The following is a 15,076-nucleotide window of genomic DNA, read 5'->3' as shown; positions in this document are numbered from 1 at the left end:
TGATTCCTAAAGATTTCCAGTTCATTGATTGTATTTCTAATGTCTTTGGCCGTTGCCATTCCACGTTGAACACTGTTATTTTGTTGTGGTCAGGGTGACGAAACTTTGTAACTTGCAGGCTTACTCTTTAAGCTCCACTGAGGAATTATTTGATTATCTACAGAACAGAGTTTGCAGTCTTCTTTTCTACGCGAACATGAACATTATAAGAAAATCACGTTACAATTGGTTATTTTGAAATAAAATTCTGAATGCCTTTAAAACCATATATTTTCCTCATAACAAACAACTTGACAATTTTTGGATACAACACAAAGTAGAAGTTTTCAGTTAACTCTCACTTTATCGAGTGTAAAGGCATATAAAAGTATCGCTCTGAAAATAAGGATAACAATGAAGAAAAGTATTAGACATAGTAAATAACATTAGACATTAGGATGTTAAATTTTAAGCCATAGCAAAGGTTACAGTTACAAATTATATTAAGATCCATTTACAAAAATAGACAATAGACACCAATCTAATGTTTTTTTCACTAATTCATTTTCGACAATGTTCTTCTTACTACTATAAAATGTAGTTTCATATTGTATGTGAAAGGCTTAGGCTTTTCAAAATAAAAAGAGTCAACGAGAGATGTAGAAAAAATGTATACATTCGCTTAAGGCAGTTTTGAATGTTGAGATATTCATTTGTATTTATGTATGTTGGTTTTATTATCACAACATACTAACAAACTTGCTACTGGAAGAATTGAGCATATTCACAACCCAAACAAGTCACATGAAGCAGAAATTATCTAGAAGACAATTTCACGAAGTAGCAACAGCATTAAAAGCTTTGTGGATTTTATCCCCTCAAAAACTGCTGAACTGATCCCATCAGAATTAAATTTAGGTTAGCATTATGTGGTTTCATGATTAGTTCTGTTCATTTGGGAATTTCCTCGCTTAGATTGTGCCAGCATTTGTGGTGATGATCTGGGTACTTGATCATGTCGAGCCAGTGCTTGAGACGTTGCCCCTTAGAACCAAGGCCACCTAAGACTAAACCTCCAAGGTAATCGTTGCTTTTGCCGTAATCCTTATCATAGACGGTGATGTAGAGGCTTTGAGTGCAAAGTTCTGTTGGTCGAGTCTCGAAGAAGAACTCTTCATTCCATACAGGATTGAGTTCCTTCCACTTTACAGTGGTTTTGTGCTTTTTATGGTGGGGGTCTGGTCGAAGTTGTCTATAAAAGATCGAATAGGTTAGGGGTTTTACTTATCGTTCGGAACGAATATTTGTGCGGTATGTATTAATTCAAACTCAAAATGCTTAATTCAAGCTTTATTTTTATTATTTTTAGATCGTTCAGTGAAATGAATAGGATCAATATAAAGGCTGGTTCACCTCGCTGGCCTATTAGACGTTTATGGAAAACTAATCAAAATTTTGCGCTGCAAATGTAATGTTGGGATTTGAGACATAATCTTTCTCCCTAAAATATTTCCAAGTCTCTACAACTTCCGGTTATACCGGAAACAGAATGCTATTTCCTCATTTCAAATGTAGTTTATTAATGCATCCATAGATAGATCTTTTTATGGCAATTTCAGCAATATGCCATGCCATGGGTAAAAACTCAACGGTTGATGAGTTGATGGGATTCTTATGAAAAAAATGGTCGTGACAAGGACGACTCACATTTTTTTGAATACATATTTTTTTTTTAGAAAAAACTTTTTTCGATTCTGCAAATATGTAGTATTATAAGTCTGTGTGTGGTTTTGATCAAAAATGTACAGGATGTTTATCAGAAGATCATGAACTTGGACAACTAAAATTCTTCAAAACTCAAGATTTTCAAATTAGAACCTATATTTTTATTATTTCAGTCAAATCCATCCTACCTGTCGTTGTATACCAGTACCTAATACGCAATGTTAGGCTCCTTTCTCATGGAGAGCAGTACGGCTCCCGTTTTCAATCGAGAGCGTTTTATGCTCCTACTGTCCTACATGCAACATTTTCACATTGCTCCCGAAGTGGAGCAATCTTCGGTTGTACATACAACTTTTGTGAGATTTAATTATTGATGTGTCAGAAGATGTGTGCGGTTGGAGAAAAAATCAGAAAACAAACTTGTTTTATTTTTGAATACAGATTATTATGGAATACAGAAACCAATTTTCAAAGGAAATAACTTTGAAGTACCTACTTTATCATGATAATCTCAAGCATGAAATATTTCATATCTTCAGAGGAGTTCATTTAATGTAAAAAACGAAGGAGACAAAATATTTTTAGTTTTTAGGGGAGATATTCTGCTTAGTCTTGAAATCAAACTCCAAGGTTATACTGAATATCCGATGTCCTCCTGAACTTTCAAAATAGGTCATGCTGAATGCATGTCACCAACTTCCTCCTGAATGGCTGGATGGATTTTGAATCAATTTTATATTTACTCAAAAAATTATCATATTTCATTTTTTAGTCACGGACAATTTTTCAAATTGTTCGTTGAGGATTCCACAAACATCCCTCCAACAAGTTTCCACTTAGTAACGATCTTTATATGCATCGCTACTTATGCCCCAAAGTCATACTCCATCAATGAGTAGCTCCACATCCACCTCTTTTCCAAGATGACTTCATTTCACCGATCCCCATTTTAGAGATAGTATTATTTTATTCAGCTTGAATTTCGCAGCAGATCTGGTTCATTAAGCATTTTGAGTTGCGTACATAACACATGTCCTTTTATTCCACTCAACTCACACAAATTCAACTTTGAGAATGGGCAACTTACAGTTTAACGAAAGGATCAGAAAATCCATTATTGTCCATCGGTAGAAGATTGGCACATTTAATCACAGTTACCAGTAGAGACCGTCTTCTTGTATTGTAGCACAGGGAGAGCAGTATCTGCCCTCTGGACCACATATCATCGAACCACTGGCAAAGTTCAGGGGCAGGTACGGGTCCTATTTGTTGAAAAGTAGTATTTTGTAAAGCGAGGGTCAGCTGAAATTATTATTTAAGTGTTAATATTACTTTCACCTCTCGTTCTTCGTCAAGATGTCTATTTTTTTTTCGAATTTGTAGCCTGAAATGATCTCAAACGTAAAATGACAACATTATCTATTCAGACTCTCCTATTCGTTTTTTTTTGTTACACACAGGATGAGTCAAAAATGTGCACCAAGCTTTCTGTAGGTGATAGTACATTGAAAAATAAGTATTGACAGTATTGTTTGATGAATTCACTCATGGCCTAAAATGCATATTAAGGGAGATATGTATATTAATTCAAAATTGATAAAATTAAAAAAATTAGGCCGCATACTTCTATAAACGGTGAATGTCACCAGATTGAAATTTCGTGCATAAATGTACGTTGTTAAAATACATTTCTTATTACACTTCTTTATTTCTAATATTGTTAGAAAGGGGGTTTTAGAGGGTGAGTCATGATTTTTTTAGGACAACTTTTATGGTTATCGGTGAATCTCGCGAAGATTTAATCTGCTGACATCATGTGACTTCAAAATATCTCGAAAACGGTTCAATTTTATTTATTCGGATAAGACTATCTTTCTTTTTCATGTAATTTTCTTCGCTTCCTCGAAGGCTTACATCTTTTCACCAAAACGAATACAATGAAAGAAGTTACCCTAAAAAATCATTACTCACCCTCTAAAAACACCCTTTATAATAATATCAGGAATGTAAAATTGTAATAAAAAAATGTATTCCAACAACATACTTTTATGCATGAAATTTCAATCTGGTGACATTCACCGTTTAGAAGTTATGCGTATAACAATTTTTTTAATTTTATCAACTTTGGAAGGATATATATTCCTTAATATGCTTTTTGGGCTAAAGTTTATTCATCAAACCATACTTATTTTTCAATGTACTATCACCCTCAGAAAGTTCGGTACACATTTTTGACTCCCCCTGTATATAAAAAAGATTTCATCTAAGGAGGAATAGTTGAGCAATTTTTATGTTGCTTAGGGCAAATTTTGTTAGGGTAGGTATTCATGAGACTATTCAGAGCCCAAAATTCGAAAATTATACATCAGAATCTATAGTTTTCATTCATTCAGTTATTTATTTTTTATCTAATGAATGACCAATATCAAATATTTTCAACATAGAACTATATTCATTTTCTACTTACATACATGGTGTTCTGAACTTTGAGCTTCGCCAAATTTATTCTTGTTTCCCCCATGAAATCATGTCCATATTTATCTTCATCAACTACAATTATATGGAGGCTCTTTTTCATGAGATCATCCTCAGAAATATCGTAAAAAGTTAAATTCTCGTTGAATTCGGGATTTTTCGTTTTGTGAATTGTTTTTGTGCGTAATCTAGAATGAAAACTCTACATCGTCAAATAATTTATTGCGCAATGTATTTCCAGAGATACTGAAAATCATTTTGAACTTACCTCGTTGCTGTTTTCGTAGTTGGTAGTATATTTACTTTACAGTAAGGGTCTGCTAGGCCATTCATATCCATTGGGATCAGATTCTTCGCCCTGTAGATAGTGCAATGGAGGGTTGAATTATTAGGGTCATAAGTTAATGATAAGTCCATAGTTCCTAATGATAGATCGAGAACTGGCTTTGGTTCTTTGTGTTCTTCACTTAGGCTCTAGAAAATTGAATCACATTATGCAAATAGCTGTACTAATTTCAATATAATAAATCAGGTCAGGTGAATTAAAAATAAGCCCACCCTGAAAGTTCCACTGCTTGTACTACAAGTACTTGGTGATACCCTTCCTTCATTCCTGCTGTCACTCCACGGCCAATCTGTCAAACTTCTACTACCCATTAGGCCCCTTTTGTCATGATCGGAAAGTTCAGTGCTATGTCCTGTCTTAATATCTCTGTCAGAGTCTTCAGACTTGGAGTCGAAAGTTGTCGAAATGCTCGGGTAAGGCTTAAGGAAGTCCGGCATTTTGGAATACGTTGAGCTACCTGGACTTGAGCTATTGGGCTGACTGCAAAAGTAGATGCAGTTAGTTTTTGATCAAGCTTCAGGGTTTGAATAGTCTTACCTGGACAATGAAGGGGGATGCGGAGAATGGTCCTTAAGATCTAAAAAAATAAATATTTTACTTAGAGATTAGGAGGTAGATGACAACTCTAATAGAAACTTCATTTTTTTTCTGCTAATAACAGAAATTAATGATATCTTCAAAAATAAACTAGTGGTTGTAGATATATCCGCCAATTTTTTTTGTCAATTAAGATTTTCCTTATTTATTATTATCGAATAGGCACAGGGCGGCGAGTATGTAAAGATAGTAAATAATAGTACTCACAGAAAAGCATAAAAAGTGTGAAAACGCCAGAAGGGAAAATCCAGTTCGAATAACGATATGGAATTTTTCATAGTTGACATATTGTTTCATGCAGGTTCAAAGTGAACAATAAGGCGTAGGGGCTACTGGAATGGAAGTATACAGTCTCAAATGAATGGCACATTTTCGGGCTCGCTTTTTGATTGAATTAATTTGGTGAAAACCGCAACCTCATAAATTCAAATGCTTTCAAGATATAAGAGTTTTCGAAAATGCCTTGAAATGAAAAGTTCTCATAACTTATTTATTAGTGGTGCTATAAAAATGAAACAAAAACACTCTACAGACACTTTTTATGATACAAACTTGTGTTATTGTAAATATAAACCATAAAAATTTCTGTAACAAATAAAATCCCTTTTTATCCTTTCAAACTGCCATACTTATACCACCAGATACTTAAATCTATTTTGCTTCAGAGAATGATATGCCTTATTGATGGTGATATGTTTGTAAGAATTTGTATCAATTAAATTCAAATGTGACACTCAGTTAACTATGCATTTCAAGTACAACAAAATAAAATAATAATAATAATAAAATTATCGTTATTACCATTTGGACTTTCAGAGCTGGAATGTCTCCTTTGGTTCCTCTTCCTCAATTTAAAGTCGTCATCACTACTGCTGTCGTCATCTCTAAGAGATCTTGTACTACCTTTCTTCAAGACATTGTGGTCGTTTGGTAGAATGTATTTGGGGATGCTCTTAAAAAACCAAGCTCCTGATTTTTTCCATATTTCCCTACTTTCTGAGCAGATCATACAAAGCCAATGGTCTTTGGAGCTAACAGAAAATAGAATGGCAATGTTTAAGAAAGATTTTGACCGCTTGACATGGTTGATGTTCTGGTAGTTTTATTGCTTATACTTACCAACAATGTTTAGAACCACAAGAATCAATTGCACACTTCTGACAGACAGGCTTTTTACAATCTATACAAACCAGCTTCTGGGATTTGAGGATACCAAAACCATCTGCGCAGAGAAGACACTGCGATGGATTCCGTCCTATAACTTTGCGACGCATGTTTTCCAAGCGTTGTATGAGACATCCTACCTGAAAATTTAACCGTTGATATACAGGGTGTCCGGATTTAAAATTAATTTATTTCGGAAATTCAAAAAAATCAACTTGCATTCTAAAAAATGAGGAATGTACTTAAGTCAGGAGCTTTCAGGTGCTCGTCATTCACACTCCAATGGTACATTTGGAGGCAAATATACTTTATACTTAACTTTATATAATGTTCTGTGCTCTTCAAGAACGCAACTTGGAATGAATGAGCACTCAAATGCTTTCGTCAATTTTATTGATATTTCGAAAACTTGCTTAGTACGCAAAAATGTTTTGCATAATAGGGAATATTGAATAAAATGATAACACCAATTTTCAAATTGTATCACGTGGCCTTATTGGTGTTGAAAATTTAAGAAAGAGATGCACCGGGAGGGATACAGGAAGAGTGTGGAGCCAGTAACTAGTAAGTTCAAGTGGCATGTTCCTATAGAAACAAAGACCACTGCATCTGAACATATGCCCCAACCCAACATAGTATATCTCGCCATATTGTGCCTTATGCAGCACAAACAAGAGCTACATAGAACCAGATGACAATGTTCTACATGTAAAGTGGGACTAAGTGCCTGAATGACAAAAAAAAACTGCTTCACACTTTTCCAACAAGTGATTCTTCAGAGGTTTCTTGTTGAACCACCTATTTCTTTTCATTCTATTTTCCGAGAAAGAAACATTATTAATTTATTTGTATTTTCAGTTATAATAGCACAAGAGCATAGAGAATATTCGATTATACACCGATTGACGAGACGTAGTTCTCGAAACATCACGAGAGCGGAGCTCGAGTGGTTTTTCGCGAACTACGTCGAGTGAAGAGGTTCGTATAATCGAAATATATTGTCTATGCTCGAGTTCGTATTCGTTACAATTATCCACTGTGTCCGTAAAGTATGGAACAAATTCATTTTTAGCTAAACAGGCCATTTCAAGAAATAATCCTGAAACACGTCGATTTTTTATTTCAATTTACCGTATTTCAAAATAATAATCTAATATACAGGGTGAATTACTTTCGAGCAATGACGTCACCGTTATTTTTTTAAATGGAACACTCCCATTTTGTCTTAATTTTCCGATTTCTCTAGCTGAGCTGATTCCAAAAATGTATCACATGTTGATTCCAATTGGTACAGGGTGGACAAAAATGCAATAGTTTTGCGTGGGCTTAATAAAGTAACGCGTAACATTCTTTATTAGTTAAATTAACAATATTTTCAAAAATACTTATTGTCTAGCGGCAATTGGTTTGAATGTAACACCCTGTAGTTTGTTACATTTTTAGATTAATAAAAATGTATAAAGATAAGAAATAAATCTTTTATATTCTGTCTGCTAGACCACAAGTACCAAACATGTTTGGAAACAGCTCATTTTTATTAATCTAAAAATGTAACAAACTACAGGGTAAATATGTAGGTACTTTGTCCTATCTTTGATTTGTCGGAATTCCAGGGGGAAAACAATTCGCCTCGAATGATATCAAACGATAATTGCGGTTACAATTAATTAACATAAATGCCTCTCATCTCCGACTCCGATAAACTACAAGCTAATTATAGTCACAAATTAGTTTGACGGAGTCAAATTGTACCTTTAAGTTAAGTAACGAAACATTCTAATAGCTCAAAAGCTCAGAAGAATTCAATTAATTTCGGGGAAGTCTCGTCTCCTTTGATTGGTGGGTAGCTTTTCTCGGAACCAGGTGTAAATATCGATTCACGTCCAAGTTTAGGTGTCTGTTCTGTTTTTGCTGAAAAGGATCCGATAGAATATTCAATTCGAACTGAGGAACTCAGGGCCCCCGCAAGGGTCATCAACGCCCGCGTGCCGAAAATATTTTGGCGCCCCTTAAGGGGGGGAAGTGGAGAAAAACGTCGCAGGATAATCGGCAAAAAATGTTTCAGTTTTTGTTAGGAATTTATTTGTATAAGGGTTGAAAAAACTATCAGCAACCTTTATTGAATGCCTTAAGAACTTTATGCTGTCAGTTGTTGCATAATACATTTTTTGAATGTTTCATTATTTTATTCAAGCATTCGATCAAAACCGCATTTTATTTCAATTTTGTAATGAAACTGCAGAGTTTTCAAAACCTGAGCTTTATTCTTCTTTAAATTATTCATAATATTATATTAAAATATTAATATTATTATTAATAATTATTAAATATTATTCCATACTCCCAGCCATCTTCTCCCTTTGTTGAAGTCTAGCTTTTTTTTGCTCTCGAAATTTTGCATCAGAAAGTCGTTTTCTCTTGTATGGCTCCTAGAATTTAGGAAAAACTTGATCCAAAATTGGTGAGGACATTCACCCATGATTTACTTTGCGTCATCCCTTTGAGAATAACCTGTATGTTTTCATTTTTATGAATTTAAACCTTAAATCCGAGCCTTTAAACCTAAACGGAGTTAATATTAATAATAATAATAAGTTAAGACCGATCTGAAGCACATACCCTGTTCCTGTTATAATAATTAATTTTTGGTAAAGGTGAAATATAATTTTTTTAAAATGTCAAACGGCTACGAACATCAAATAAATAATACAGATCCAGGGTGCATATTAAAAAAAATTAAGTATAATATGATGGTGGCCCCAGGTAACAAATTCAAAATATCAAAGTCGATTCAATTTTTTCACGATTACAAACAATACTTCCCTATTTGAAGCAAATAAAAATAATATTATAGTATATAGGTATGGACTAATTTAGGATGTGCACCATTTTAAACAGAAAAAAAAAAATCGAATTTTATAGACTAATAGAAATGCTAATACTGTATGTGGATAGGTACTCACCATTTCATAAAATTTAATTCAATCACAACAAGAAACAGTAAAACAAACCACAATTACACAAAATACAAATCTTTCCAATTATCTGAGTATTTTAATTTTTTGCGTCTTGACCTCAACCCCTAAACGTTTCGAAACAAAATAACTATTCTTTGGATAGGTTTCTGCTGTTATAGCATAGCAAGCAGATTTTGGTAGTTTCAGAAATTCTCTGTAACATGTAGTATTTTTCCTACAGATGGTGGCGAAAGTTTCAGTAATTCCCCTGGCTAAAAGCTATCGCTTCGGTATTTATGATGGTTTATGTGTACCATATGCGTTTGATGATGATCGAAGAAATGGTGCCCGCCGTCCGGTGCAAGGTGGAAAATAATGAAATCCCGTACCGACAAAGGGATGATTATTTATGATTTGTTTACTCGAAAAGAATAGTATAGTTGCAATCTGTGGCCGAGGTTATTTTATAGGGATTGTGACGTTCGGGAACTTGTTTGGATGTGTAAAAGATGTCTTTGCACGTTTAAAATTGTTGAAAAAATAAAAAAAAAACTTTTTCAAAAACCTTTGGTCTTTCGGATTTTCATGCGGTCTATAAGAGACTTTGGCGCCCCTTAAGTGTGGCGCCCGCGTGCGGTGCACGCGTTGAACGCGCGGTTGCGGGGGCCCTGGAGGAACTGGAAATTCCATAAGACAGTCCCCAGTTCTTTCCAAAGTTCAATAGGGATTTACATTTTCTGAGCTTTCTTCACGTCAATCTAAGGAACCCTCTCAACAGGAACAGCCTTTGAATTCGGTGTTCCAAGGAAAGTTCGAATTCAAAAAGATATCGGAAAAATAGGGGAATTCCCAAGAAATCCAATAAATAATTCACCTCGTGCTGGTAACAGCCACTTACCCTTTCTTGTTCGTTTAATTCAAGCTCCTCGGCCCTTTTGATAACGGCGATGATTGCTTCTTGTTCGTCTGGTTGTAAGGGTTGTCTGGAAGTAGAGGGGGTTTGATACCCTAGGGAGCCAGTCTTAATACTCCATCCTGTCTTCAATCTGGAAGAAATGGTATTTTTGGTTCACGAGTATTGAATGATCAGGAGAGATTTTGCTCAATTATGTCTAGAATAGAGGACAACTCGTAGATTTTTATGCTCATGTCAAAAGACAAAATATTTCATTTCTTTGGAAAAGGTATATAATATAAAAATTTCACTAGAGGTATGAAATATCAAATCCTGAAATTTGTTTCTTAAAGGTACACAAATTTTTTCGGAGCTTCAATTTTCAATAAATGCTTACATTGTGTAGAATTCGTTTAGTTTTTCACATTACAGGGTTAGAACTATTCAAAGGGACACTACAGGAATATCGAAAAACGTTAGAAATACAAGGTGGCATAAATTAGAAAAAAGTTGCGTTATTTAGGAATGATTATTTTGGTGTAAACAGATCCAAAATATCTCCAATTGTTCTCAAGATAACTCGAAAAAACTATCATAAAAAGCGAGATTTCCTTTTTTTTGTACAACTCATTTGTTTCTGGAGATAACCTCGCGAAATTAGGTTTGTAGCCATTATCCAATACAGAGACTCTAATGGTGTCTTCAGAATTTTTCTGTTTTCCGTTGTTTCAGAGAACCGATGGTCATTTTTTTTCTTATGGACGCCATATTGGATATCCTTATGGGGTGATAAAGAAAACAATTATGAATTCAACAATGTGTCACACTGTTACTTTTAATTGAGAATAATAAAAAAAAATATTAGGAATATGTACTCACTTGGCACGAAGAGCTAACTGTCTATCATTTGGGCATACGAATCTACTAGAAGGGCTTGGTGGCGTTCCACAGTCCATCAGTGAAGGTTAATCTTTTGCATGTTTTCCTCAACTGAAAAAACTTTTTTTTGATAGGTATTCGTGGATGATTTCAGTGATAATTATATTTTCAATTAAGGGTTAATCATTGAAGAGAACCAGATATTTTATCCAAGAAATGGTTCAGGGGTTCCTGAAATAATAATTATTTACTTCTTTCGTTTCCTTCGCTCGAAATTTAGGTTGGCTATGAGCGCTGACCTTGACCTTATTTTCCATGGATATTTTGTCTGTTATCACGGAGGAACTAGGTCAACTATCAATTTGGTCTGTGTTCACTGTTCTTTCATGAGAGAAGAGTCCCTGAACGATTTTACTAAATAAACTAATTTATCGTCTGAATAAGAGCAATAGGTACTAAAGGTAATACACCTTCATTGATATCTGTCATCAAGAAAGTTTATATGAATATTAAGCCCTCTTCTCGACCTATTTATCGTTTTTTTCAACTTAACGCTTTAAATTTTACACAATGCAATTATTTCTGTTTATCCTAGTGTCTTGAATCATTATACGATTATATTAGGGGGCTAAGAATTAGTATTCAATATGACCTTTCCATTAATTACGCTTTATTATTCAACAATTCGAGAAAAAATTGTTGGACAAAATAATTTTCATATGAAGAATATAAATAAACTGAAAATTTACAAAATGCTTCATTTTACTCGTACAAGGTGATTAGAAGAAGGTACTTTGACAAACTACTGGAGGTGATTCCTCACAATATTCTAATATAAATTGTAAAAGAAATATATGCACATTTTTCAGCAAAATAAACGATTTCTCATCGATCATATCTACGTAAAAAAGCTGCCCTTGTTTCAAATAGCTATAAGAAACTCTTTTCTAGATATTTGGACTTGAAAATTTCAAGTCTAATATAATTGATGCGTGTTGAAGTTGTTAGCTTTATTCTACATTTTTCATAAAAATGCTTAGGAAATGAATTTGACGTTTGAGTTAATAGTTTTGATTTTTTGTGGGTTTGGCAGGGGCGCCCTTATCTATTACTGTTTCCTCGTTCGAAAGTTATTCAAAAAAGGAAATTAAAAATAAAACACCTTATTGTATTTTGGAAACGAAGCGTTTCTGGACATTTATTTAATTGGACAATTCATATTAAAATATTGTGAGGAATAACTTCCTGAAGTTTGTCAAAGTAGTTTCGAATTACTCTGTATAATAACTAAGGTTTCTCATGGAATTAGAAACGAATCTTCAAAATTCCGAAACTGTCCAGGATGCGCTTTTTTCTTTAACAGAAAATATCGTTTGAATTAGTTTCTTTCATTTTTAGTCTTTATTCAATCATTAGATATATTTATATTTGTGTCCAAAAAAACATTATATTGCCAAATATCTAGTATCTAGAATATCTAGATACTAGAAATATCTAAGTATCTAGATCTAGAATATCTAATTTTCATTTATATCTCTTGTATCACCATTTCAAGCAAACTTTCCGTGAAATAATGAAATTATACCAACGAACAATGCAGAGGAAATATGGAAATATTTTTTAATTAATTTTCAAGAAAGTTCGAATTTCAAATGCCTGTTGGAGCTATATCTACTTGGGGTATGCTAAGGCTGTCCGATAAGATTTGTCGAATTGTCGAAAAATTAATACACAAATCTGGCTTCATTCGACGAATATGACTCATAGTAAAAAAAATTCTAGTGTTTTTCCCGAGGTTATTTTATTCAATTTTTAGATTTATAATTGGTGAAGCTAAATGTTTTTCTTCGAAGATTCTGTTCTAAAACTGAGATTAGAAACTTTGAGAGAAAGCTCAAGAACAGAACAAATTATTGCATGGTTTTTTTCTGCGAAAGTAATTAATCGTTTCCTGCTTTTTCAATTTCCCGTTCTTTGGTCTTTCGAAATACTTATTTGAAGTTCAGCATCCTGTCTTCTGTGAATTAAATATATATGAAAATAAAAAAAAAATATATAAGTACAAATATAAAATAAAATAGAATATAAATAAATTAGAAAAATATTTTCAAATAGTATGGAGTGAGGGTCAAACCCGTAGCATCAAGTGAGAATGTCATATTTTCAATTCCAAGGGCTCGACGAATATAAACAATAATAATAAAAAGGGAAAAATCAATTCATCAAGGGAAATATTAAGTCTTCATCAAAATTGATCTAAAATATTCTTAGACTGCTTATTTGAAAAATATTGGAAGGGGTTGATGAAAACAAGAAATAAATTCTATAACATAGAAACTAACATGCAATTCTCAAATCGTGATATTCAAAAAAGTCGAAATTTTATAGTTGGCCCTAAATATAAATATTACGAACACATTTCAATTTCTATTAATTTTCTCTTCTGAAGGAAAACACAAATTAGCTCACCATAAAATCTACCTTCAACATATGTCAATAGAATTTTGTAAGAACTGAGCTTCACCATCACCAACTCGTTGAAACTAAAGTGACGCCATGAGACGCCTGTTGATATTTGACGCCTGTTGCTCCGGAAGAAGATAGGTAGAGGGGAGGTTCTGTATGATCGATATTTCCCCCTGGTGGAAATCTAGTTGATATCAGACAGCAAATAAAATGCACAGTTTATGATATGTGATTCACTGTGTGATTGATATCACCTCATTGTAAACAGATTATTCAATTCCACTTATGGAAACAATGTTTTGCGAATTATAATCCTGGAAGACCTCCATGTGAAGAACATATTTTAAATATCACACTTTCAAAGCGCCCCTTTCGAGGTTAGAAATGTTTCGCTCTACATTTCAGCCATACGAAAGTTGAAAAACATTTATTTCATTTCTAATTACACTCGACCACAATAAGAAAAGAACTCCTACGAGTACTAAGTTCATCCAAGTATAAATGAGAGATAGAATAATCGAAACATGGTAGGAATGTAATGAACAGAATTCCGGGAGATTCATATTGTGTCATAATAACAATCTAATGGAGATATCGCACCCACATTTATTTACTACTTGTAGACTGCAACATAGTGTCCTTTGAATTGTGTGTGAGATATCCCAATTAATTCAATGACTTGAACCACCAACTCTAGAATTCCCTTATAGTTGAGTTTAGGTTAAATGTTCATTTATTCACAAGATATTGATATAAAAAAAAATAATGTTCTCTAGGCGAGATTCGCTTCAGCAGGGTGAGGAGCTGGTCGTGACCACCACAGCCTATAAAATTAAACCTATAAAAAAAATCAAAAGTCAAAGAAAATTGATGGAAAAATAATGGATGAAGATTATAAAAAAAACTAAAGAGAATGGTAAAAAGGCATCGCAAGTAGTTCCCAGAAACAAATTAATGCCGGAGTTAGTTAGGTAATAGTTACCAAATCGCGAGCTAAGACATGTAATACCAACATATTATCCTAAATAATCCTGCTGACATTTTTTTGAGGTTTCAATCTAATCGCAAGCTGCTATTTGCATAATTCTTACTTATTTACTGTTTTTAACTCTTCTGCAAGCATTGAGTAATTTTTTTTCAAATTTATTTACTATTATTTTTACTTTTACTTTACATTAACGACCTCTTTCGTTTTGGACGCTCTTTCACTGGTTCTCCCGACTTCTTTTTTTGATACTAGATCATACATCTGATATCTGCATCGTATAGTGTCTTCCAAAGGCTGCTTCAATCCTTACTGTTAACTCGGTAAAATCAGCGCTTCCTTATTCAAATATCATGTGTTTGACTCCACCCCAGAGGTAGTAGATTCAGGTCTGGGGATCTCGGTGGCCACTCAGGATCCTAACCAATACTTATGACCCTTTCATCGAATAACTCTATCAAGCTTGACGATATTTGAAGGTGTACCACTCTGCATGAACCAGTACATGCCAGAATGCTGGTATCACGTCATTCGGGCCTCGATGAAAAAATGGCCTACTAAGGCTCCAATCTCAGAGATATCAGCCCATACTCATAGACTCAACTGTA

At 33.8% G+C, this 15,076-nt stretch overlaps 1 protein-coding gene across 1 annotated transcript; it reads right to left on the bottom strand.

The window, feature by feature from the left end:
• Positions 1-239: 239 nt before the first annotated feature.
• Positions 240-13,922, bottom strand: LOC123676335 (rabphilin-3A). Its single transcript, XM_045612187.1, has 11 exons — positions 13,487-13,922; positions 11,018-11,128; positions 10,142-10,289; positions 6,242-6,426; positions 5,924-6,153; positions 5,063-5,102; positions 4,738-5,005; positions 4,448-4,653; positions 4,172-4,367; positions 2,792-3,006; positions 240-1,231 (listed from the first exon to the last, which is right to left on the bottom strand). The coding sequence occupies exons 2-11, from the start codon at positions 11,092-11,094 to the stop codon at positions 931-933; spliced, it is 1,866 nt and encodes a 621-aa protein (XP_045468143.1). The 5' UTR covers positions 11,095-11,128; positions 13,487-13,922; the 3' UTR covers positions 240-930.
• Between the last annotated feature and the right edge of the window lie 1,154 nt (positions 13,923-15,076).

Source organism: Harmonia axyridis, chromosome 3 (genome assembly GCF_914767665.1).
Source record: "Harmonia axyridis chromosome 3, icHarAxyr1.1, whole genome shotgun sequence".
NCBI classification, from domain to species: Eukaryota; Metazoa; Arthropoda; class Insecta; order Coleoptera; family Coccinellidae; genus Harmonia; species Harmonia axyridis.
This window is presented reverse-complemented; position numbering and strand designations above follow the sequence as displayed.

Bases quoted from the DNA above. Each gene is read 5' to 3' on its own strand.
- LOC123676335 (XM_045612187.1), bottom strand. From the start codon at position 11,094: ATGGACTGTGGAACGCCACCAAGCCCTTCTAGTAGATTCGTATGCCCA. The intron at 6,427-10,141 runs GTAAGTGGCTGT...TTAAATTTTCAG, and splicing joins AATTAAACGAACAAGAAAGG to GTAGGATGTCTCATACAACG. The intron at 1,232-2,791 runs GTAAGTTGCCCA...GATCTTTTATAG, and splicing joins TCTGATCCTTTCGTTAAACT to ACAACTTCGACCAGACCCCC.